Genomic DNA, 23138 nt, shown 5'->3' with positions numbered 1-23138 from the left:
CTGCCTCACCAGTCCCCACCACACCTCGTGGCAGTCCCTGTGATTTTGAGGCACCTGGGTGGCATCACTGGCATGTCTGTCTGGGTCTACATCTCAGAGTAGTGATATCTGAACTCCTGTTCACTGCCTGTGACCTCAGCTTTAACACTGCCCTTGGTTCTGGAACGTCTCCTGCAGCTGTAGGCTCGTCCTCCCTGTGTTTACTCAGGACTTCCATGTTGACGGCTGCTGAAATGTGCCTACTGCCGAGACAACTGAGATTCTCCTGTCACTCTGGAAACAAAGAACATAGAGGCATTTCAAGGGTGTGTGCACAGCTATACGTAGATAATCGAGTTATTTTTCTTGAACTCTGAACAGAGGGGGACTCTCGGTTTGGCCTGACGCTCTGCTAGCTTAACTGGTCATCTTTTGGCAAGGGCTTCATTGTGTTCCTGTGCACATTAAGTGAGATGTAGCATCACCTGTCCTAAGCTGGCATGAGCCACAGACACAGGGTTGGCAGTGCTGGAGGTCAGCCAGGGCAGGTTTAAGTTAGACCTAACCTGTCTCTCCTGTGGAGGCAGGATCTCCCCCGCTCTCATGCCACATACAAAGATAGGTTAATCATAACTATTAATATTTCTGCATGATCACTATGATATTGAATACCAATGTTAACCAATAATTCACCCAGGATACATTATTTTTACTTATAGCCATTTTTAAGAATCATCTCCAAATGCTAATCCATTGTTTGCTTGACCCAAATCAGCACCTCCTTACTGAACAAAGGGTTTTGTGATTACGTACAAAGCTCCTCCCATTAGACTTTTATTCAAACAAGCCACAGATTTTTTCTGTGATACTTTATGTAGTAACATGCATATACAGTATCAGAGAAATACTACAATTAACAATATGCACTTTTCCAGAGCGACTTACAGTAGCGACTGCATACATTTTCAAACTGGTCCCCCGTGGGAATCAAACCCACAACCTTGGCATTACAAGCACCATGCTCTACCAACTGAGCCACACAGGACCACTATCGCTTCTACAATGGTCATTCACTGTGGCAATATCTTCAAGGCCTCTGCTAATGTTTCATATTGTGTCAGACCAGAGTGGTTCACTCATTGCCAAGTCCTAGACAAGGAGTTTACTTCGATAAACCCAGGAAATATTGATGAAAGCAATCTTAACAGGTCACAATCTCTTTGTGAAGCTCAGATATGATCTGCCATGCAGCATCAATTCGATACTGATGAACATTCTATGCATACATTGAGTTTTGGTCATCTCCAGAAGCAAAAACAGATCATTATCTGCAATGGGGCCTGCTAACAAAGGCCTGACCATCGAGGAGCAGAGGCAGAGCGTTAATATGTCTTCCCAAGACAAACAGACACCATCTTTGAGAGCGGTCCTGCAAACGTGTGAAGACAAGAGAAAGTAAGACAATTAACGCACATACCTCGCCTGCTGCTATGGACCAGTGAAAACAGTGGTTACCATGGCTTAATCTGTCAATGAAGTGGCCTTTGGGGGACAAGCTTTGTGGTCTGATCCCTGGCCCAAACAGACAGCAGCGTGTTTGTGTACACTTGACAAGCCATTCCCAATAACCAATGGCCCAGGATGTGGAGGAAGTAGAGGCCTGGGATAACAACCTCAGAACACCCCAAGTCTCTTCCCCCCAAAACACCATTCAAACCAGGACACCTTTTTGTGCTGATCTGGTTTTATCCATATTTTGGGGATGATGTGCATTTGGGGTGAATTTATTAAGATAGGCCTAAACATAATTATATTCCATAATAGGCCTGGATATTATTTGTTTGGAAAGAGACTGAATATTAAAAGTTGTTTAAAAGTTGTGTGTGTGTTTTTAAATGTTTAGTGCTAAGGTATTCCCTTAGTTCCATGGCTGAACATCTGAACATATAGGCCTATGCTTCCGCACAACATACTTTTCGGCCTATTGTAACAATAAAGAAAATGTAATTCAACATTTGTATTAAAAGGTGTTACACAAAGTAATAGAAAAGTGTTGGCTACTCATATAATTTGTGTTTGCACATGGTATTGCAGTGTCGTTTCAGTAATTATCATTTGGCGAATTTTGGAAAGGCTCATGTACAGCGCGCATTACGCATGTATCATTACCATAAAATTGAATTTGAGTTAGACCTAATTTGCCAGTTTTGTCCATTTAAAAAAAGCCTGCTTCCATGCAACGCTTTATCTGAAGAAAATTTGAATGGTGGCTCTAAAACGTGACATGTATCCACATAGCATATGTGTGCTCCACTGGCTATGTCAGTGTCATGCGCATTGATAATCTTTTATTTATTTTTATGCAAGAAAATAAACGCAAGGTTTTTCACTTAGCATAGGATGTCCTCTTTCTATGCAATAGCAGACTGAAACGTAATGTGTCCTGCTACTTTCTGTTCTGACTGAAAACGGGTCTAAAATGCTTCAGCTGAAATGAGGGGTTTTGTGCCCGAGTCAAACGGCATAGTTGGACATGTGTGCATACATTAGTTTAGCCTAAATTATATTTCGTAATAGCTGTTTTAAAAAGGTTTACTGGTTGGCTAACCAATTGTACAACTTCTTGACAACTTCTGGCTTATTCATGGCAGCCTTTCCACCCAGACACTCTAACATAGACTCACTCTTACACAGCGAGGAACACCCAGTCAGTCAGAGACGCACGGATTTTCAAGCTATTTCCCGCAAGTGGGGTGTCAACGTGTACCAAAGTTGATCTAATAATTCTAGACACAACATTCGAATCACCCACACTAAGTCAAATAGCATAACAACACAGGCCTATAGGCTACTAGGTGGGTTTTCATCAATTGCTTAGTTTTAGGAACAGAGGAAGAGAGAAAAAAAAGTGTAATTGATGTTTTCCCATGGAGTACAGCCCCTCCCCTATAACCCACCATTCAGGTGGAAAAAAAATCTTTAAAGATTGTTTTACTCTTTGTGGGATAACATCAGAAGGGTTTGTTTGGGCGAACCAATCAGGTCCCTCCCTGCCATAGATCGGTGCTATAATACATAGCAGTAAAAGCGGTCTGCTCGCACAAGCGGCTGTAGCTCGACTACGCAGAGATTCCGTGGCTAATTTTCTCACTTTTTACCCACGCAGCAACGTCTTTCATTCGATGTGTTCCGTTATTATTTTAAAGAGGCGTTCATTTCCGCACCTGCCACGGTAGTGATCGGGGGGGCACCGGTAGCCTACAGACGAACTAGAAGAGGAGACAAGGACATTGTGGAAGCAGCGGAGCGAGAGGCAGGAGAGACATAGAAACCGCCGCCGGTTGACAACATACTGAGAGGCTCCGAGTAATTTAGATTTTATGGACGAAATGCTGCTGTTGACAAGAATCGTTCTGGTCGGGTTGATCTCCTTGTCCTTGGTGTCCTCTGGGATGGGTTGTGGACCGGGCAGGGGCTACGGGAGGAGAAAACATCCGAAGAAGCTGACACCTCTTGCGTACAAGCAGTTCATCCCAAACGTCGCGGAGAAGACCCTGGGGGCCAGTGGCAGATACGAAGGGAAGATCACACGGAACTCCGAGCGATTTAAAGAACTGACTCCCAATTACAATACTGACATTATCTTCAAGGATGAAGAGAACACCGGTGCGGACCGGCTCATGACTCAGGTAAAACGAATACATGTTTAATGCGGTGCATCTTCTAGCACACTGTCTAACACAACCTTTCACATAAGGATGAAGATTGCGCACCACAAATAAGGACATATTTAGGTCTCAGGTCTGTGCTTTTTAAAGCAGATGTGTGAAAAGGTTCCGTTTCAATCTCAGAGCGTTGCACTTTTGATTAGGTCCTGCATGGGTAAGGCTTTCATAATTAAACCAGAGACATGACATAGGCCTAGTGGCATTTCGGTAAAACACCCGACCTTCATGATTGTGGCAGTTTATTTGAAATATTTATGTGGTTCTCTCTCCTCATATCTATATTTGTATCAAGGCCTTGTCTTGTACAGACGCGCACAGGCTGTGTTATGCATTAGCTTACTATATATCAATAGGATATTCACCTATTGCACCGTTAAGATTTCGATTAGATCTTGTCTTAAATCTTAATTTCAGTCATCTGATCTGGCATCTATGACTATCGCAGCGGTGTTGTTTATGCATGGTTGGCGCATTCAGATATATTCTTGCATAATGGTATTCACCCTTTCGCAGTATGGTGTTTGTCGGCGCATGAAGACTGACATTTCTTTGAGGATGTTCTGAACACTGTTACCACTTCATAAATGGGTGGGACGCGTCCAATTAGTGCAATGATATAGCAAGGCGCACCGACTGCGCCTTGCGTAATGCATTTGCTTTGGAAAGGCTAAGTGGCAAATAAGCAGTGTAGTTTCTGTGAATCAGATTTCCATTAGCCGAATGCTAGTCTGTGATGTCTTCTTAAGATTCTGGGTGGCTAGCTTGCATGCGTTGTCCATAAAAATATGGGTCAGAAATGCACAGTCTGGATAGCATGTCTCGCGCCCATAAGGTTACTTGATTTCCAGCTACTGTTTGGCTAAATTGGGTGTTTATTACGCGTATGCCGCACTTGCTGTGCTGCTATTTTAATAATAACCGAATTACTTCAGTCCGGCCACCTTAAAATGCGACTGAGCCTGAAGTAGTGTGATAGAGGTGCGCGAGCCGGACTCCCTGGACTGTCTACAGCGACATGGGCACGAGCTCTGATTAAATATTCACCCTGCGTGCAGTCTCAACATCTCTCTTAAACGCTCCCTTCCCTTCCTCCAATATATACGTTATCACACTTTAAATGGAGGCTAGAGTGAGATTCAACCTTATGTTCTGTCTGTAGCCCTCGGCCATTAGCCGTTTAAGCTGTGGTTGAACAGGGAATTGTGCCGAGGACTCTGCTTTTTGGACACACCATGCGCTTTTATCTCCATTTTACCTGCCTTCTTTATCGATCTGAATAGAGTGGAGGATGTATTTTGGGGTTTTATTCTGTTATGACTGCGTAAACAAATGCGCAAAACCATAAAAAAAACATTATTTCATTGTGAGTGAAAAAATAAGCTCATTGCTTTCTGTTTTGTGCTAGACTATAATTCAAAGAAAGGACGTGTTTGCATTAGATCAACCAGGCAAGGCAAAGGAGGCTCATTAACATAGGCGGGAGCATTTGAACGCATGACCTTTGGTCAATGGGAAGAGGAAGCATAAACAAAGTTCAGACAAAACATGTATTAAGTATATCGTGCTCAGTATTTATTTGCTGTTAAGTGGCGCACTTCGTAGCCTTAATGTATAGACGCACCTGCAACACCAGCACGAGTTAGAGATAAACCAACGTAATATCTGAATAATATGAAGAGCTAATGGTTAGCATCTAGAATATGTTTGCCATCTTCTATATTGGATGGTTGTTGTGCGTAAAGGTCAATCCAGTGGGCTGTCGTGGACACCGCGCGGACGCTCTGTGGGTGCACAGGCGCACTGAAAGTTATAGACTATTATAGACGATCGAATCCTGGAATAGTCTCACTGTTGTTTAATCAAACTGTCATTTCAACTGAGATTAAACGTGTGTCTGTTGTGGTTTCCTAAATGTAAATACAACTCCAGTTAAAGTGATGACTATAAAAGCGTGATGCCCCAGGCTGCGCCAACTCATTTTGAGTGTGCGGCTTAACCAAGCAGTCCCATCAACTACAAAGACAAGTTCGTTTCGAGGAAAGTTAATGACGTCCTCGCTTTACAGACATTTTTTTAGCGCGCAGCCCCCGAAGAGTCTGTCGCAAGTAAAAACGTCACATGGTCGTCTGTAGCAAGCACATCTTAATGTGAACGGAATATTTCCACGTAAACGAGGCGATATTGAGATGGACCAGTGGGTTGTTTGCACTGACAGGTAACTGATAAGTGTTTCCTCTAACCAATTCATTTGTGGGAAGATTAAGAGGCAGGCTGCGGGCTAGGCTTGTTGAACAACTTTAGTCTGAGCACAAAGCGCCGCTGAGGGATCCTGCTGGGCTTCACGGTGGCTGAACATAATTTGGCTTGATTTGCGGCACACGACCCAATGAATTAATAAATAGTTTAGTCTTCACGGCTCTTGACTCCGGCTATCGTACTCAGATGTTTTTTTTTCACCCACTGCATGCTACAAGTGCGAGTATAGTGTTGTTTTTTTGACCTCTCGCAAGAAAGACCGGTTAGGCTAATTGAGATACCACTGGTAGACTAACCTAATGACCAGCATGTCTTGGGGATCGTGTGTGTGTGTGTGTGTGTGTGTGTGTGTGTGTGTGTGTGTGTGTGTGTGTGTGTGTGTGTGTGTGTGTGTGTGTGTGTGTGTGTGTGTGTGTGTGTGTGTGTGTGTGTGTGTGTGTGTGTGTGTGTGTGTGTGTGTGTGTGTGTGTGTGTCTGTGTGTCTGTGTGTGTGTGTGTGTCTGTGTGTCTGTGTGTGTCTGTGTGTGTGTGTGTCTGTCTCTGTGTGTGTGTCTGTCTATGTGTGTGTGTCTGTCTATGTGTGTGTGTGTGTGTCTCTCTGTGTGTGTGTCTCTCTGTGTGTGTCTGTCTGTCAACCTCCGGTTGAGTAGTCCTGTCACGTCCTAAGAACTGTGGCGACAAGAATAATTCAACTTTCCTTCTGGTTGCGGTGAAAATACGCTTTTTGTGATGTTATATTTTCCATAGGACCTATTTGTTAAGTGTTGAGAAGGGTTGTCTTGGAGATGGCCAAGCATCTCACAAGGTTAGGTTAGGAAGTGCAACGTTCCGATTACAGGAAACTATTTTATAACTCAGTTATTTCTGAAGATGATCCTCAATATCAATTATTTCTTCCAAGAAAACACACATTTTAGCCTACTAAAGATTCTTGGTTTCATTAAGTGATACATTTTTCCCATTCTAATGCGTTTTAGATATGTAATTCATTCCAGCATTTCGTTTTATTTGAGTCTATCACTTCTTATATCATCGTGGGAGAAGAGTACACAGGCCATTGAGCGGTTGCACCTGTCCAAGGACTAAATCTATATATTTTAGGCCAGTGAAGCGAATGCAATGCCTTATCAATTTTTCATCAGAAGCTTCTCTATCTGAGATGTGCCCCTCTGACGCTGCTCTTCACACAGAACATTCGAGCTTAGGTAATTCAAACAAACCATTCACATTGTGAGTAGACGTATATCCCCTCTCATAGGCTATCGAACATCACGATGGACGGTATTGATTGAATCTCAGTTGACGTTTAGTGTGGTGGAATCTTGGAGATATTCAGGTTTACCAGATATAATGAAATGTTAACTATTTAATGATTTGTACTTTGGAAAGACCATTGAAGACCTTGAAATATAGGAACATGGCAACTCTATAGGACGGTGGTTTTGGCCTCGAACCATGCATCTACAAAATCGCCCATACCTTCAGGCATCGAATTAAGGTTATGAGGCGTAATACCCAGGCCTGATACACATGAAAGGGTATTAGCATCTAGTGAGTATGATTCGTGAATTTGATATATCTTAATAGACAACTGGTCCATTTTCCTTTCCCCAGAGATGTAAAGACAAGCTGAATTCCCTGGCTATCTCCGTCATGAATCAGTGGCCAGGGGTCAAGCTCCGCGTCACCGAGGGCTGGGACGAGGATGGGCACCATTTCGAAGAGTCCCTACACTACGAGGGAAGGGCAGTGGATATCACGACCTCCGATAGAGACAAGAGCAAATACGGCACGCTGTCCAGACTTGCAGTGGAGGCTGGATTCGACTGGGTCTACTACGAGTCCAAGGCCCACATCCACTGTTCTGTCAAAGCAGGTAGGGTGTCAAGTTGAGAAGCCGTTCGTCACCATCACTGACATTAAAACGAATGTGAATGGAAAAGATGGTAATGACAGGGAATATAGCCCCCCCCTCTGCCCTCCCCATCAAAACATTATTATGTCCGATTTAAACTCGCCCATTTAACTTGTCCAAATTCCAGTTACTGACATTAGCCTACATCAAAACCCACAAAGGAAGTTGCATGGACGTTGCATAAAGGCCTATTCCTCACCGATGAACGAATAAAGTTATTGATTATAAAACTGTTTGTTTTTTTAACCAATATGCCACTCCAGCTAGACAATTAATCAACATAGATTATTGGATAGAAATAAACAACGTTTCTATAACAAAAATATAATAAAACAACGTTTCTAAGATATTATTTGATGCTTCCTCCAACCTTCAGAGTTCTCCACAATGTGTCCTCTTGCTATTCACGTGTTATACCGTGATCTCTTGTCCTTTCATTTGAGGCCTATCGGTTATAGTTCTTCTAGATTTATAGGCCTATTTAGATTTCAAATAAGTAGGCCTACTCCATCTTTATAGTAGTTGTGTTGTGTATGGGTCATTTCCTGTTCATGTTTAATGCACAGACCCTACCAGACCTTTTTTTTAATGATCTTTTATTGCCCCACACCGTCTCTTAGATGGAACCACGACCTTATACTTCACAAAATCTATTCCCACACTCATAAAATGCCATGACCTATACTTTCATTTTGTTCCCCGTAAGCTAACTGATAGGCTATTGACTCCAAAATCATTGCACGTCAAGAGAAGACTATTCGAGTTAACTAAATACATTACAGTTTTAGATGTGTAGATTTGTATGATTTTTTTCGAACGAATCAATCAATTCTAGGCCTATGTTTGGATCCGTGTTGGCCATCCAAAATGTATATACATTTTACCAAAGTACTTCAGGCAAATATTTTGGGTTAATGTCATCTCTTGAGTTTCCTAAAAAAAAAAAACATATGGAAATCGACTTAGCTCCATTCTTCCCGAAGAGCACCTTTGCGTTTTGAATTTAATGGAACACCTATTTAAAATTCAACACACTCGTTTTGACATCATATATTCCGTGTCATTGGGGGTCATGTGACTTTACCAAAGGGATTTAGACTTACGAATGTTGAATTCGTTTGGGGCAAATCTAGTTTTCAATTGTCACCTTATTTCATGCCACGGAATCTTAAAATAAGATTAGATCCAGAAATTCAGAGCGGGGTCGGTTCTAATTCTGTGGATGTGTGTGCTTACTGACAGTGTGATCCTGGAGATCGGAATGTAAAGAGTTCTCCAAAGGCCCGAATTATTGCCATCAAGATTGACAACAAAGCGGGGGAGAGGTGGTAAAAAGAAGGGGCATTGATGTTGGTCGACTGCAAGCATTTAGAGTCTTGGCCCTCATTTAAATTCAAATCTGCATCTTGAGAGGCTTGGAAAAGTGGCTCCACTGGGTAAATAGTCTTTGCGGCGCTCATGTTTTTTTTTTCTGAGAGTACTAGGCTATGTGTGTGAATTGTCACGTGGAGGCTTCTGCACCTGAGCAAATATGGGAAGAGAAGCTGGGAAAGGCGCAAGTGTTCTTTTCCAAGAATGGCTCGGTCCACAAGCTGATTTAGAATGACAATGTCCGCTCTTTATTGGTTTTTAATTAACGTCAGCAGACCCAGGGCTTTCGGTTTTCTCATCGAATGCAACAAGAAGCAGCCAATAGGCTGTGGGGGTAGTAATGTAACATATAGGATATTGATAAATACGTCTAAAATCACCATTTTCAGTCCTCTATCCTTTATAAAGTAAGGATAGAGACAATAGGCGTATGTGACAGTGGTTCATTCATAGCCAGGCCCATGCTATATACATATTCCACAGTACTGAGCTCAGCTCGCCCTGCTCTCGTGGGTAAATCAAATAATTGATGGATATATATTCACAATCACTAATATAATCTCTTCTATTTCAACAGAAAACTCAGTTGCTGCCAAATCAGGAGGCTGTTTCCCAGGCACCGCTTCGGTAACTCTCAAAGATGGAAGCAGGAAGGCAGTGAAAGACCTCAGAGTTGGCGACAAAGTGCTGGCAGCCAACAGTGATGGGAACCTCGCATATAGCGACTTCATCATGTTCGTGGATCAGGACTCTGCAACCAGAAGAGTGTTTTATGTGCTAGAGACTAAAGAACCAGCCCAGAAAATCATCCTTACTGCTGCACATATGCTCTTTGTGGTCAACAACTCAACGGATGATCTCCACAGCATGTCAGCAGTATTTGCGAGCAAAGTCAAACCTGGACAAAAGGTGGTCGTCTTTGATGATTTGCATAACCAACTGAAGTCGGTCACCGTGGAACGGATTTACACGGAGGAGCACGAGGGGTCATTTGCGCCTGTGACGGTTCAAGGAACCATCGTGGTAGATCAGGTGCTTGCGTCATGTTACGCGGTAATTGAAGACCACAATCTAGCGCACCTGGCGTTTGCACCTGTCAGAATGAGCTACTGGCTGTCCTCGTTGCTATCCCCGAAAGACTACTCCATGCCCAACGCCACCCTACATGAGGACGGAGTGCACTGGTACTCCAAGATTCTATATCAATTAGGAACGTGGCTCTTGGATAGCCACGCGCTTCACCCACTGGGGATGTCAATAAACTCAAGTTGAAACCTCATATGGAAAATCAAAATGAGACTAATGTAGAACAATAAACAATAGTAGAATAAAAAAGACAGGCCCCAGCGGAGTTGGGATATTTATTTCAGTGACTTTTACATGTGTCCCTTTCAAAGAATGAATGGAGCCTTAAAAGTTTTATTTGAATAATTTATTCTCATGTGAACTAACTGGTATCACACGGATGGATTCTAAAACTGTGTGACCAGCAAATTGTGCAGAATCTATTTTTGTATATCTCAAGTAAACCGCAAAGAAAAAGAAGACCATGTAAAAAGCAGCAAACTTCTTGACAGGTTGCAATGTTCTGTGCATATCATGTGCAACTGACTGTTATATTTTGGGGATAAACAAACTTCGTGGGGGTCCATAAATTATATTTTTATACACAGAATTGTAAATTAGATTTTGACAGATCGTTACCGAATCACATTTCGTTATTTGAAATAGTGTAAGATACGAGAATATATTTTAATTTAAATAGTTGGGAAACGACTTGGAAATCTTGTACTGTTTTGTTTATTAATAATTCTATTATGTTGGAAACGTTTCGTTTAAGTTGTCAGAGTGGGACGGATATTCTGCCTCATGTATATTTCCTCTGCTTTTGTTGTATTTCTTTTTTCTATTTCTTTGAGAAAATGTGAAATGTACATTCTGACAATTCAGTAACAGTATAAGTAGTAGCCTATAGAAAAAAAACGTTTCGTTGAATAGATAAGTAACTCCTGTAAATTTACTAAAATGTATTTTTCCTTTCATATTTTGTAATAGGGAAATAGTTTTATAGAAATTACATGCGGCATATGCACAGTTTGGATAGTTTATAGCGTTCCAGTTAACTTTCATAACAGGGCGATGTGTCAAAAAATGTCTAGAGTTTATTATTTATATGTTTATTACAAAATGATATAAAGAAAATATTCAAACCTGCAGTTGTTACATGTCTTTTTCTAATAGCCCTTGGAAATTGACATTCTGTGTCCATAGGGGAACATAGACTACCGAAATTAAAATTCGAACTGTTGCTTCAATTGCATAACTTTGGCGCAAGTCTCCCTTTGACACAAATGCATGTGTCTAAAATGCGAGTTAAGCGCGTGTTTTACTCAAAAGTTTGGTGTTTAGCTATGAATAAATTAAATTTGAAGTTTAACGTATCGAGATAAAATTGCAGGAATTCCGCTCTGCTTTGAACTGCCTAATGTGTGCCTGTGAAATGTAGAGACCCTACGTCAAATTTAACGAGGTTAGCCTTTCGCAAATAACTTCTGAAAAACTTAGAGACAGAACCGTGTTTGTTAGCCCTAAACCTGCTTGGAGACTCTGTGAGCAATTCCATTTACAGGAAACGTAGTTAAATCAAATATTTGCTCAATGAAGAGTTCACTGCCACATAATACACAAATGCCTAATACACAAATGCCTGTCCATTCAAGGAATAGCGACTATTGCGCTAAAACAATGGCGCAGTATTCCAAGTCCTTGTGGATGCATGCCCACCAACGCATGGAGTACGGTCTGTATTTACTTCACACATTATGGTCATACAACTGAAAGATAAAATGGCAAATGATTAAGCTTATATTTACATTTGAGTAATTCAGCAGATGCTATTTACCAGAGTGATGTGCCAACAGTTTTCACCTGATCGACACGGGGATTCGTACCATAAACCTTTCGGTTATTGGCCCAGCGCTCTTACCCGCTAGGGTACTTGTCGGCCTAAATCTATTGAACGTCTGTGTTCTGGTCATCATGACCCTTTCGATTATCGACACACATCAAATCTATATGATTTTAAATCAACAAAGTGCAAACGGCGGCATCAATTCAATCTGTTAACATGTAGAAGTGCGACACCATGTGGTTGAGGCACTTAACATGTTTCCTTACTCAGGCGACAGAGCAAGAGGACACAAGCGTCAACACCCATGACTTAGGTTCTATCTAGGGTGCAATTGTCTGAACATTCTTTAATCTTCCAATTAAGAAGTGACTAGCCAAAATGGACCAGCAGCAATAATAGGAACACAACTTTTGGTAAATTGGTAGGATGTCCCAGAAGACTATACTTTTGATGAGATTGCTGATACCAAATGTTTGGTCTTGTTCTGTAAAATGCTCTAGCTGGGAAAGTGGTGCAATGGTATTGGACACAAAAAATATTACATTTATTTGACATACAATGCATTCGTAAAGTATTCAGGTCCTCTTGACTTTTTCCACATTTTGTTACATTACAGCCTTGTTCTAAAATAGATTTTTTTTAAATGCACTCATCAATCTACACACAATACCCCATAATGACAAAGCAAAAACGGTTATTTTTATTTCAGAAAATTTATTAAAAATTAAAAACAGAAATACCTTATTTACATACGTGTTCAGACCCTTTGCTATGAGAATCAAAAAAATTGAGCTCAGGTGCATCCTGTTTCTATTTATTATCCTTGAGATGTTTCCACAACTTGATTGGAGTCCACCTATGGTAAATTCAAATGATTGGATGTGATTTGGAAAGGCACACACCTGTCTATATAAGGTCCCACAATTGACAATGCATGTCAGAGCAAAAGCCAAGCCATGAGGACGAAGGAATTGTCTGTAGAGCTCCGAGACAGGATTGTGTTGAGGCACAGCTCTTGGGAAGAGTACCAAAACATTTCTGCAGCATAGAAGGTCCCCAAGAACACAATGGCCTCCATCATTCTTAAATGGAAGAAGTTTGGAACCACCAAGACTCTTTCTAGAGCTGGCTGCCTGGCCAAACTGAGCAATCGGGGGAGACTGTCCTTGGTCAGGGATGGTCGCTCTGACAGAGCTCCAGAGTTACTCTGTGGAGATGGGAGAACCTTCCAGAAGGACAACCATCTCTGCAGCACTCCACCAATGGAGTGGTAGAGTGGCCAGATGTAAGCCACTCCTCAGTAAAAGGAACATGACAGCCCACTTGGAGTTTTCCAAAAGGCAGCTAAAGGACTCTCAGACCATTAAAAACAAGACTCTCTGATCTGATGAAACCAAGATTGAACTCCTTGGCCTGAATACCAAGCGTCACGTCTAAAGAAAAACTGGCACCATCCCTACAGTGAAGCATGGTGGTGGCAGCATCATGCTGTGGTGATATTTTTAAGCGGCAGGTACTGGGAGACTAGTTAGGATCGAGGGAAAGATGGAACGGTGCAAAGTAGAGCAAGATCCTTGATGAAAACCTGCTCCAGAGCTCTCAGTACCTCAGACTGGGGCAAAGATTCCCCTTCCAACAAGACAACGACCCTAAGCACACAGACAAGACAACGCAGGAGTGGCTTCAGTCTTGAATGGCCCAGCACTAAATGTAATCAATTTTAGAATAAGTCTGTAACATAACAAAATGTGGAAAAAGTCAAGGGGTCTGAATACTTTCCGAATGGACTGTATTCATCAAATACACACCCCAGGTAAAAGGTAGTTAACACTTTACATGAAGGGGGTATGCTTAAGGCATTTATAACACCTTTATGTATGTTGCAGTAGCATTGATACAACATTCATAACACATTTATTCATTCATAAGTGGTCTTCAAAATAAAACTCAGTTTTTTTTCTAATACAAAAAGTTATGTAAGTAGAAAAATATGGTGGGAGTAAGCCAAATGGTTATTGGTGTTACTGGCTGGGTGGGTTAAAGCCTGGGTCTTCTGCGCACCACAATGGCAGGTAAAGTCTAGGGCTAAGCATTAGTTTGTGGATCTAGTACAAGTCTTCAGGTCTCAGTTAGGATTGCTTACCACCACATTTCAATGGCAAACAATGGCTCAGGTGGCATCCAGGCATCCAGTTCAATAGTCTTTAAAATCTTTCAAATACTGTGAGCTTTCCCATGAGCCTGCCTGAAGTGCCAGACGGTCAGGTGGGGGTTTCACTTTTGGGACTGTTCCATTGGGCCAGGCAAGCTCAATCAAGCACAGCTAGCTTATATATTTAAATATTTACACTGAACAAAAATATAAACACAACATGTAAAGTGTTGATCCAATGTTTCAGCTCAAAAAATTTCATGCACACAAAAAGCTATTTAGCTCAGATTTTGTGCACAAATGTGTTCACATCCCTGTTAGTGAGCATTTCTCCTTTGCCAAGATAATCCATCCACCTGACAGGTATGGCATATCAAGATGCTGATTAAACAGCATGATCATTACACAAGTGTACCTTGTGCTGGAGCACTCTAAAATGTGCAGTTTTGTCACACAACACAATACCACAGATGTCAAGTTGAGGGAGCGTGCAATTGGCATACTGACTGCAGGAATGTCCACAAGAAGTTGCCAGAGAATTGATTGTACATTTCTCTACCATAAGCCACCTCCAACGTATGGAGTATGTCCAACCGGCCTCACAACAGCAGACCACGTATAACCACGCCAGCCCAGGACCGCCACATCCGGCTTCTTCACCTACGGGATCGTCTGAGACCAGCCACCCGGACAGCTGATGAAACTGTGGGTTTGCACAACTGAAGAACTTCAGCAAAAACTGTCAGAAACCATCTCAGGGAAGCTCATCTGCGTGCATAAGCTACGGACAATGAACACACTTGTATTTTATTGATGGAAATTGATATGCACAAAGATATTGTGACGAGATCCTGACGCCTATTATCGTGCCATTCATCCGCCGCCATCACCTCATGTTTCAGCCCTGGTAATGAACGGCCCCATGTCACAAGGATCTGTTCACAATTCCTGGAAGCTGAAAATGTCCAAGTTCTTTCATGGCCTGCATACGCACCATACTTGTCACCATTGAGTATGTTTGGGATGCTCTGGATCTACGTGTACGACAGCGTGTTCTCGTTCCCGTTAATATCCATCAACTTCGCTGAAGAGGAGTGGGACAAACTCCACAGGCCACAATCAACAGCCTGATCAACTCTATGCGAAGGAAATGTGTCGCGCTGCATGAGGCAAATGGTGATCACACCAGATACTGACTGGTTTTCTGATCCACGCCCCTTCCTTTTGTTTTTGTTTTTTTACGGTATCTGTGACTGTATTCCCAGTCATGTGACATCCATAGATTAGGGCCTAAATCATTTATTTCAATTGACTGATTTCCTTATATGAACTGTAAGTCACCAAAATCTTTGACATATTTGTATGTTCATTTTTTTGTTTTGTGAATTTAAAAGATACACCCAATGCTGGTGCCCTTCCCTACAGCCATTGTGGCCTTTAGCAATTCATTTAACCCTCAAAACTGTTACAAGGGTAATGCCCTTAAGGCTGACCTTGTGCTTCTCCCAACATGCTGCGTGAATAGTTTCTCAGAAGGTTGGGTACTGTGACACTAAGAACACACATTTCAGCTGTAAAATGGATGAATCGAGTTGGACTTTAATTTTGGATACTCTTTTTGATGTTGAATTCACGTGTTATGAATGATACTGCAACATTCAACGGTTTTATGTATATACCCCTTCATATAAAGTGTTGTTCGAAAGGTAAACAAGGAATGATGACTTTCAGAGGCCGACCGATCACAAATACTAAGAATTAGGCTTCACTCTCTTGAATAAATTGTGGTAGGATTATTAACCCATTACATGAATGAACTGTGATAAAAAGGTCTATAGAGCCACGGTATGGTTGGTCAATGTTTAATGCTGTACTACTGAGTCGCTCTCTACATCTTACACTGTGCAGAGTGTAAGAGCAAAGGAAGACTAGAAGTACAGAGTAAATGCCCCCCCTCCCCTCAAGTCTCAAAAAGAGGTAGGGCCACTGCAAGGTTTCTGAAGTCTGAACACTGTTGCAACACGACCAGGAATTCCACTTCCTTCTCCAGAGTCACCTACATTGTGTATTGTTGTTGATATTGTGAGGTGGAAACTTGGGAGAGACAAAGCGGCACGTCTCCTCCAGAGCGTTGACCTTGGGTCTCTGGCAGATACAAAAGCGGCTGAGAGAAAGCATTCCGCAGAGCAGGTAAATAAAGCTCTCGCTAATCCCTGTGGGGGCCTCATGTTTGACTGCTGCAGTTTGAACAACCATTTCAACAATCGGGGACATTTGCAAACATGAGCAGTCATCTGGCATTTTTGGAAAACACAACTTGGTTTCTTAGGGGGGTCACGTTGAAAATGGAAGTTTGCATAATTTATTTTGTGTAAACGTTTGATGTATTGCATCTGCTGTCACCAACAACCCCGAGGTGTGTCTGCAACACTGTAAATGGTTGGTAGTAAGATGGAAAACGCGAGTACATGAGTACATAACTCCAAATGTTCAAAGGAATTTACAGTTGAAGTCAGAAGTTTACATACACTTAGGTTGGTCATTAAAACCCGTTTTTCAACCACTCCACAAATTTCTTGTTAACAAACTAGTTTTTGCAAGTCGGTTAGGACAACTACTATTTTTCCAACAATTGTTTAGACAGATTATTTCACTTATAATTCACTGTATCACAATTCCAGTGGGTCAGAAATTTACATACACTAAGTAAACTGTGCCTTGAAACAGCTTGGAAAATTCCAGAAAATGATGTCATGGCTTTAGAAGCTTCTGATGGGCTAAATGACATCATTTGAGTCATTTGGAGGACTACCTGTGGATGTATGTCAAGGCCGACCTTCAAACTCAGTGCCTCTTTGCTTGACATCATGTGGAAATCAAAAGAAATCAGCCAAGACCTCCAGATTTTTTTTTGTAGACCTCCACAAGTCTGGTTCATCACTGGGAGCAATTTCCAAACACCTGAAGGTACCACGTTCATCTGTACAAACAATAGTACGTAAGTATAAACACCAAGGGACCACGCAGCCGTCATACCGCTCAGGAAGGAGACGCGTTCTGTTTCCTAGAGATGAACGTACTTCCGTGCAAAAAGTGCAAATCAATCCCAAAACAGCAAAATACCTTGTGAAGATGCTGGAGGAAACTGGTACAAAGGTGTTTATATCCACAGTAAAAAACGAGTCCTATATCGACATAACCTGAAAGGCCGCTCAGCAAGGAAGAAGCCACTGCTCCAAAAACGCCATAAAAAAGCCAGACTACGGTTTGCAACTGCACATGGGGACAAAGATCATACATTTTGGAGAAATGTCCTCTGGTCTGATGAAACAAAAATACAACTGTTTGGCCATAATGACAATAGTTATGTTTGGAGGAAAAAGGGGGATGCTTGCAAGCCGAAAAACAACATCTCAACCATGATGCACGGGGGTGGCAGCATCATGTTGTGGGGTGCTTTGCTGCAGGAGGGACTGGTGCACTTCACAAAATAGATTGATTTTTTAAAATTATGTGGATATATTGAAGCAACATCTCAAGACATCAGTCAGGAAGTTAAAGCTGGGTCGCAAATGGGTCTTCCATATGGACAATGACCTCAAGCATACTTCCAAAGTTGTGGCAAATGGATTTAGGACAACAAAGTCAAGGTATTGGAGTGTCCATCACAAAGCCCTGACCTCAATCCTATAGGAAATGTGTGGGCAGAACTGAAAAAGTGTGTGCGAGCAATCCTGACTCAGTTACACCAGCTCTGTCAGGAGGAACAGGCCAAAATTCACCCAACTTATTGTGGGAAGCTTGTGGAAGGCTACCCGAAACACTTGACCCAAGTTAAACAATTTAAAAGGCAATTCTACCAAATACTAATTGGGTGTATGTAAACTTCTGACCCACTCGGAATGTGATGAAAGAAATAAAAGCCAAAATAATTCTCTACTATTATTCTGACATTTCACATTCTTAAAATAAAGTGGTGATCCTAACTGAGCAAAAACAGGGAATTTTTACTAGGAAAAACTGAGTTTAAATGTATTTGGCTAAGGTGTATGTAAACTTCTGACTTCAACTGTTACACAGACATACTTTTGTTATCGTAAGAATGACTTGAGCATAATTTGTTTCTACCTATAGTTAGTGCGATTGACGCCTAGTATGATGCGCTGCGATATTTCACCTGGTTAAATAAAGGTGAAACATTTTTTTTTAAATCAATCGCACTTTATTTTCAAAGTTAATTCAAGAAAACCAAAAGACAAAATACATGGGTGTTTATTTAGGTATGGAATCACTTAATTATTCAACAATGCACATTGTATCTTGTATATTTTGTTAAAAAAATAATAGCATATTTCAACATGTTGCATCTCAGTTTACAAAGGCACCTCAAGCAAACATTTCACAGACAAACACTGAAATTCTTGAACAATGTTGGTTTGTACAATCTTGATTGATCAACATTTCTTTCAACACAAATGTGAAACATACATTTTGGTATATTTTCAACAATTCAAGTCAGTTTTTTCAGTGACAATATCACACCGTCCACGGTATAACAAATCAGTGGTGTCTTTTTTATGATCCAACCAAACATTTGAATGCCGAGTATAGCTGGCATGACTTGGGTGGAGTGGAAGCGTGTGGCTTTAAGCGTGTCTGATCTGTGAACCCGGGTGTCGTCACAGAGATGTTAACCTCCATCCATTGGGCTAACAAACAAAGGTAATCCAGACAGGGCCCCTGCTTGATACAGAGGGTTAAGAGCAGCAACAACCACAATAATAACACACCTCAACTGAGTCAATGCGAACCTTGGAGGTTGGGAGGATAGGGTTACAGGAAAAGGGGTTGATGGAAGAAGCGTAAGTCCGGCCAATGGGGTTTGAGGCCCAAAACCATGCTGCAAAATCAACTGAATTATCAAGAGGGAAAAGTAGTCAATCGTGTTCTCACAGGACCTGCAAACAACCAAACCGTGTTAGCATTGAGGCAATGTGCCAGTCCACGGGATCACACCTAAAAAAGAAAAGAGGAAAGGAGTCAACTATGGATATTCAGCCGTGGTCCTGCAACAACAAAAAAACAATGCGCTTCTGGAGCCCATCCAATAAACCTAAGTGAAGAATAAGAAACGTTAGTAGTTTCAAAGTTCGGAGATCTTTTAAACGTCAGGCACTTCAACCCAATGGCCACGATAACATTTTAAGCAGCATGTCCAGTAGTTGCATCATAGAAAACCATTGACATTTAAAATAATATAAGCAATAGCAAACAATTCGATGTGAGCAGATCAGTCAAATCAGTAGATGTAGCATCCTGTTTAAAACCTAAATGAATGCAGCTTCCCAAAAAAATCAACATTAAAACAGCTAAAGTGGCGTGCTCCAAACCTGATGACACAAAAAACACAACGTTCATCATACAGTACACGTAAGTACAATGGCAATAAACACCTTAGAAACAAGGTACAAAAATAGGTCCAATATGAACCTGGTTCTCTGTTACAAGACATAACATTCATGTCTTTTACTAATGTGACTTAAAATGGCATTGCCAATACTTTTCAAATCCATAAGATTCAAATTTAAATTCAGCACAAAAAAACAAACATTGAACAACGTGCAAAGAAGCGGCCAGTTCAAACATCTAACAAAATTAAACCTTAGTCAGTAGTCAGAGAAAGCCCAAAATGGGAAGTGACAAAAAAAAAAAAAAAAAAACTTTAAAATTGTACTCAATTGTATCATGTTGCCCTTTACGACTTACAAGGAGTACAGGAAACCGCTAGGTAACACATGCGCCATCCTCTGCTCCTTATGCTGACAGCTAATACTATGGCATCTCAAATAATGAATTATCAGTGCTGTGTGTTGGGGAGGATGGGGGTAATTAAATGTAAACTATGAATATATACACTCATATACTTTGAATAAAGATACTCAAATACTTCATTTTATTTTTTGTGAAGATTCATTGCCAGAAATAATGGCAGATTGTACCCAATTAGCATGTAATGGAACGATGTAGCCTACATTCAAACTATGTAGCCTACATTCAAAACCACAAGTTACCTAATCTTACTGATACACCTAGTTCCCAAGTTGAATTGTGCAACAGGAAATTGTTCAAGGATTTGGTAAAACAGCACAGGGAGGGGAGTCAGTATACTGGAAGAGACAATAACCAGGGAGGATAAAAACTAACCAATACCGTAAGAAAAATATTTGATTACAATGAAGGACAGCTGGCATCCGAATTGAGGTACCTCACCGTAACGACAAATAGACATCAGACACACAAAGTTGTGGGCTAGAATAGTTCAATCGGCTTCACATAACCATATTTTCATGGTATATATAGGCCATATTTTATTTTCCCTTTAAAACGTCTTCAAATATAGACAAACAGAAACAGGGTCCAGGCTCTCAAGTTTTTGTTCTCCATACAAATGAAACACTTGTAGAATAATGAAAGTCTGGACACACACACACATCTATATCTAGATATATAGATATATTTATAAAAATAAAAAAGGTTAACTTGATACAACAAAGCACATAATGAGAACTCAAAAAGTTTGGAAAAGTGAAACATTCAATTGACAGTTATAATTGTTTGATGTTATGTTCATGACTACTAATACACTGACAATGGTTGCCCCCACACCTTCCCAAATGGAACAAGTACTGCGCTAAATTATACTAAATAATGAAATTATACCGCAAAGGTTTTATTCTGATCTCTTATTATAGGAGGTTGGTCACTTTTGGAAGTAAAATAAAATAAAAACCTAACCTAGCCTTGATCCAGCAATACTGAAAGGTACTTTGACACAAATATGCATTTGTTGCACCAGGTTTCAGTAAACCTGCAATCCATCATTAACAAATAATTATAAAACAAATATGATGTATGTATGTATGCACTCAGTATAGAATGAGTTTGTAAATTAGTTTTTTTAAGTAAAAAAAACAAGCATGACATTTCCTTTTGCGGTTTGGTGTTCTAATCAAAATTCTAAACAAAAACATAGATTGGCAAGACTGCTACAACATTCTGAACTGTGGCCTAATGAAAAAAACCACAAACCAGTATCCTTGTTTTATTATTGAGTCAAACTAAAGTTTACTATTAAATGAAAGTAAGAGTTCTAGCTCAGGTTAGAGTTCTATATGATCAGAAACAAAACTAAAAACTAAACTAACGGTTTCTAAATGACCCATATAAAAAATCTTCTGAACGTATCGGCCAATAATAATCATATCAGCAATCCAATACAGAATCAAAATTTATGGCAACTAAAAGACATCTGATGCAATGTAAAAATTGTACCCTGCAAAAATTGGACGCCTCAAAGTTTCCCCTGCCAATCAATCTGTAAAAGATTTTGTTGACAGACTAAAACTACCAACCATACTCAGCATTTGAATCATTATACCAATGTAGCATGACAATCATAAACCCAGTGTTTCCCCTGTATTCATTTCACAGCGGCGCACCGGTGCTGCTAAATTGTTGCCGCCACACCAAATATATATATATATAAAAAAAGTGGAATGGGTAAATGTTTTGTGTAAACTTAAATGACAAAAACCAGACAAAGTACTTAGAAATGATAATTTAAATATATTATTTAATAATATAATCTTTGAGAACTAGAAATCGAAAAGAATAAAAGCTAGACAGTTAATATTGTACATTTTTGATTCGTCCTATGAATTTATGAGTATTTTTAGCCTGGCTGGATTACTGACCGGGCACATACCCAGGGGCCCTGATTGGGGTACCCATTGCTTTTGTTATAATGTGTGAGCATAACACAGCCATGGCAAAAAACGATACATAGAATTGCAGGAAATTTTGCTGGGAAACAGCAAATTTGCCTCTCCGCCGACAATTCTGGATCGAATTAAGCTGCGCCAACGGGCTGACCACGCCCCTCCAACACGAACACCAGATAAACACCAGATTATGATCCTTGCCTGAGCCCCCCACCACCTTCTGTGACAGTTGCCACCACTGCTAAAACAAATTCTAAGGGAAACACTGATAAACCTTTAAAATGGAACTGTATTGACAATTTCCTATGGAGCGAACACACCCACTAAACCTGACATGTACCAATGAAATCAGAATATGCCAACAATACACAAAACTAAAGTTGAGTGCATCCCAAAAATGTCAATAAAGTCTAAAAACGGATTCCGAGACCACACAAGCGTAGACACCCTATTCATGTTTACCCAGTTAAAAGACTAAACTAACGGCTCCCTATTAAAGTACACATTTTTCCAATGATCAAGTAACGCTAAACGGTCAAAATGGACACACTAGCATCATAAGGACAATTAAACCAGTCTTTCCGCGTAACTACAATGACCTTAAAATGTAGAGAAAACCTAACAAATACACACTATTTATCCATGTCATCCAGCCTAGTATTCCTCCAGAAGTGAAAGGTGAAGACATGGTGGCCAGTCAAAAGGGCTTTCTTTAACAGAACCGTGAAATTCTGTTAGGAATAGGTTACGAACGTCCTATATTTGCATGGCTAATCAATCTAAATTCTATTTGAATAAAAATCCTTGGAATCGTTACCTGATGCAAGGTCAAGTTTGAATCCCCATAATCATACCCCTCAAACCAGATTATATTTTTTAAATGGCTTAAATTCTCCACTAGGCTGTGCCATTTACTCAGGAATGAAACACTACTTGAGGAAGGGCTCTACCCAAAAAGTCAACCCATCGCATCCAATCCACAATAATTATGAAATGCTGCCATTTGTAGAAGGAAAATGGCACTGCCAGAAAGGAAAATATGTAG

The 23138-nt window shown here is 40.7% G+C and overlaps 1 protein-coding gene and 1 non-coding gene across 2 annotated transcripts; one reads left to right on the top strand and one right to left on the bottom strand.

The window, feature by feature from the left end:
* Window positions 1-950: 950 nt before the first annotated feature.
* Window positions 951-1026, bottom strand: trnat-ugu (transfer RNA threonine (anticodon UGU)). Its single transcript has one exon. It is a non-coding gene; the product is annotated as a tRNA-Thr (tRNA).
* Window positions 1027-3058: 2032 nt separating this feature from the next.
* Window positions 3059-11465, top strand: LOC135517504 (sonic hedgehog protein-like). Its single transcript, XM_064941881.1, has 3 exons — window positions 3059-3668; window positions 7578-7839; window positions 9827-11465. The coding sequence occupies exons 1-3, from the start codon at window positions 3360-3362 to the stop codon at window positions 10519-10521; spliced, it is 1266 nt and encodes a 421-aa protein (XP_064797953.1). The 5' UTR covers window positions 3059-3359; the 3' UTR covers window positions 10522-11465.
* The last annotated feature ends 11673 nt before the right edge of the window (window positions 11466-23138 follow it).

Source organism: Oncorhynchus masou, chromosome 28, assembly GCF_036934945.1.
Source record: "Oncorhynchus masou masou isolate Uvic2021 chromosome 28, UVic_Omas_1.1, whole genome shotgun sequence".
Lineage (NCBI taxonomy): Eukaryota > Metazoa > Chordata > Actinopteri > Salmoniformes > Salmonidae > Oncorhynchus > Oncorhynchus masou.
This window is presented reverse-complemented; position numbering and strand designations above follow the sequence as displayed.

Excerpts from the sequence above, each read along its gene's own strand:
- LOC135517504 (XM_064941881.1), top strand. The coding sequence starts at position 3,360 with ATGGACGAAATGCTGCTGTTGACAAGAATCGTTCTGGTCGGGTTGATC. Across the intron at positions 3,669-7,577 it reads CGGACCGGCTCATGACTCAG|AGATGTAAAGACAAGCTGAA; the intron begins GTAAAACGAATA and ends TCCTTTCCCCAG. Across the intron at positions 7,840-9,826 it reads CCACTGTTCTGTCAAAGCAG|AAAACTCAGTTGCTGCCAAA; the intron begins GTAGGGTGTCAA and ends CTATTTCAACAG.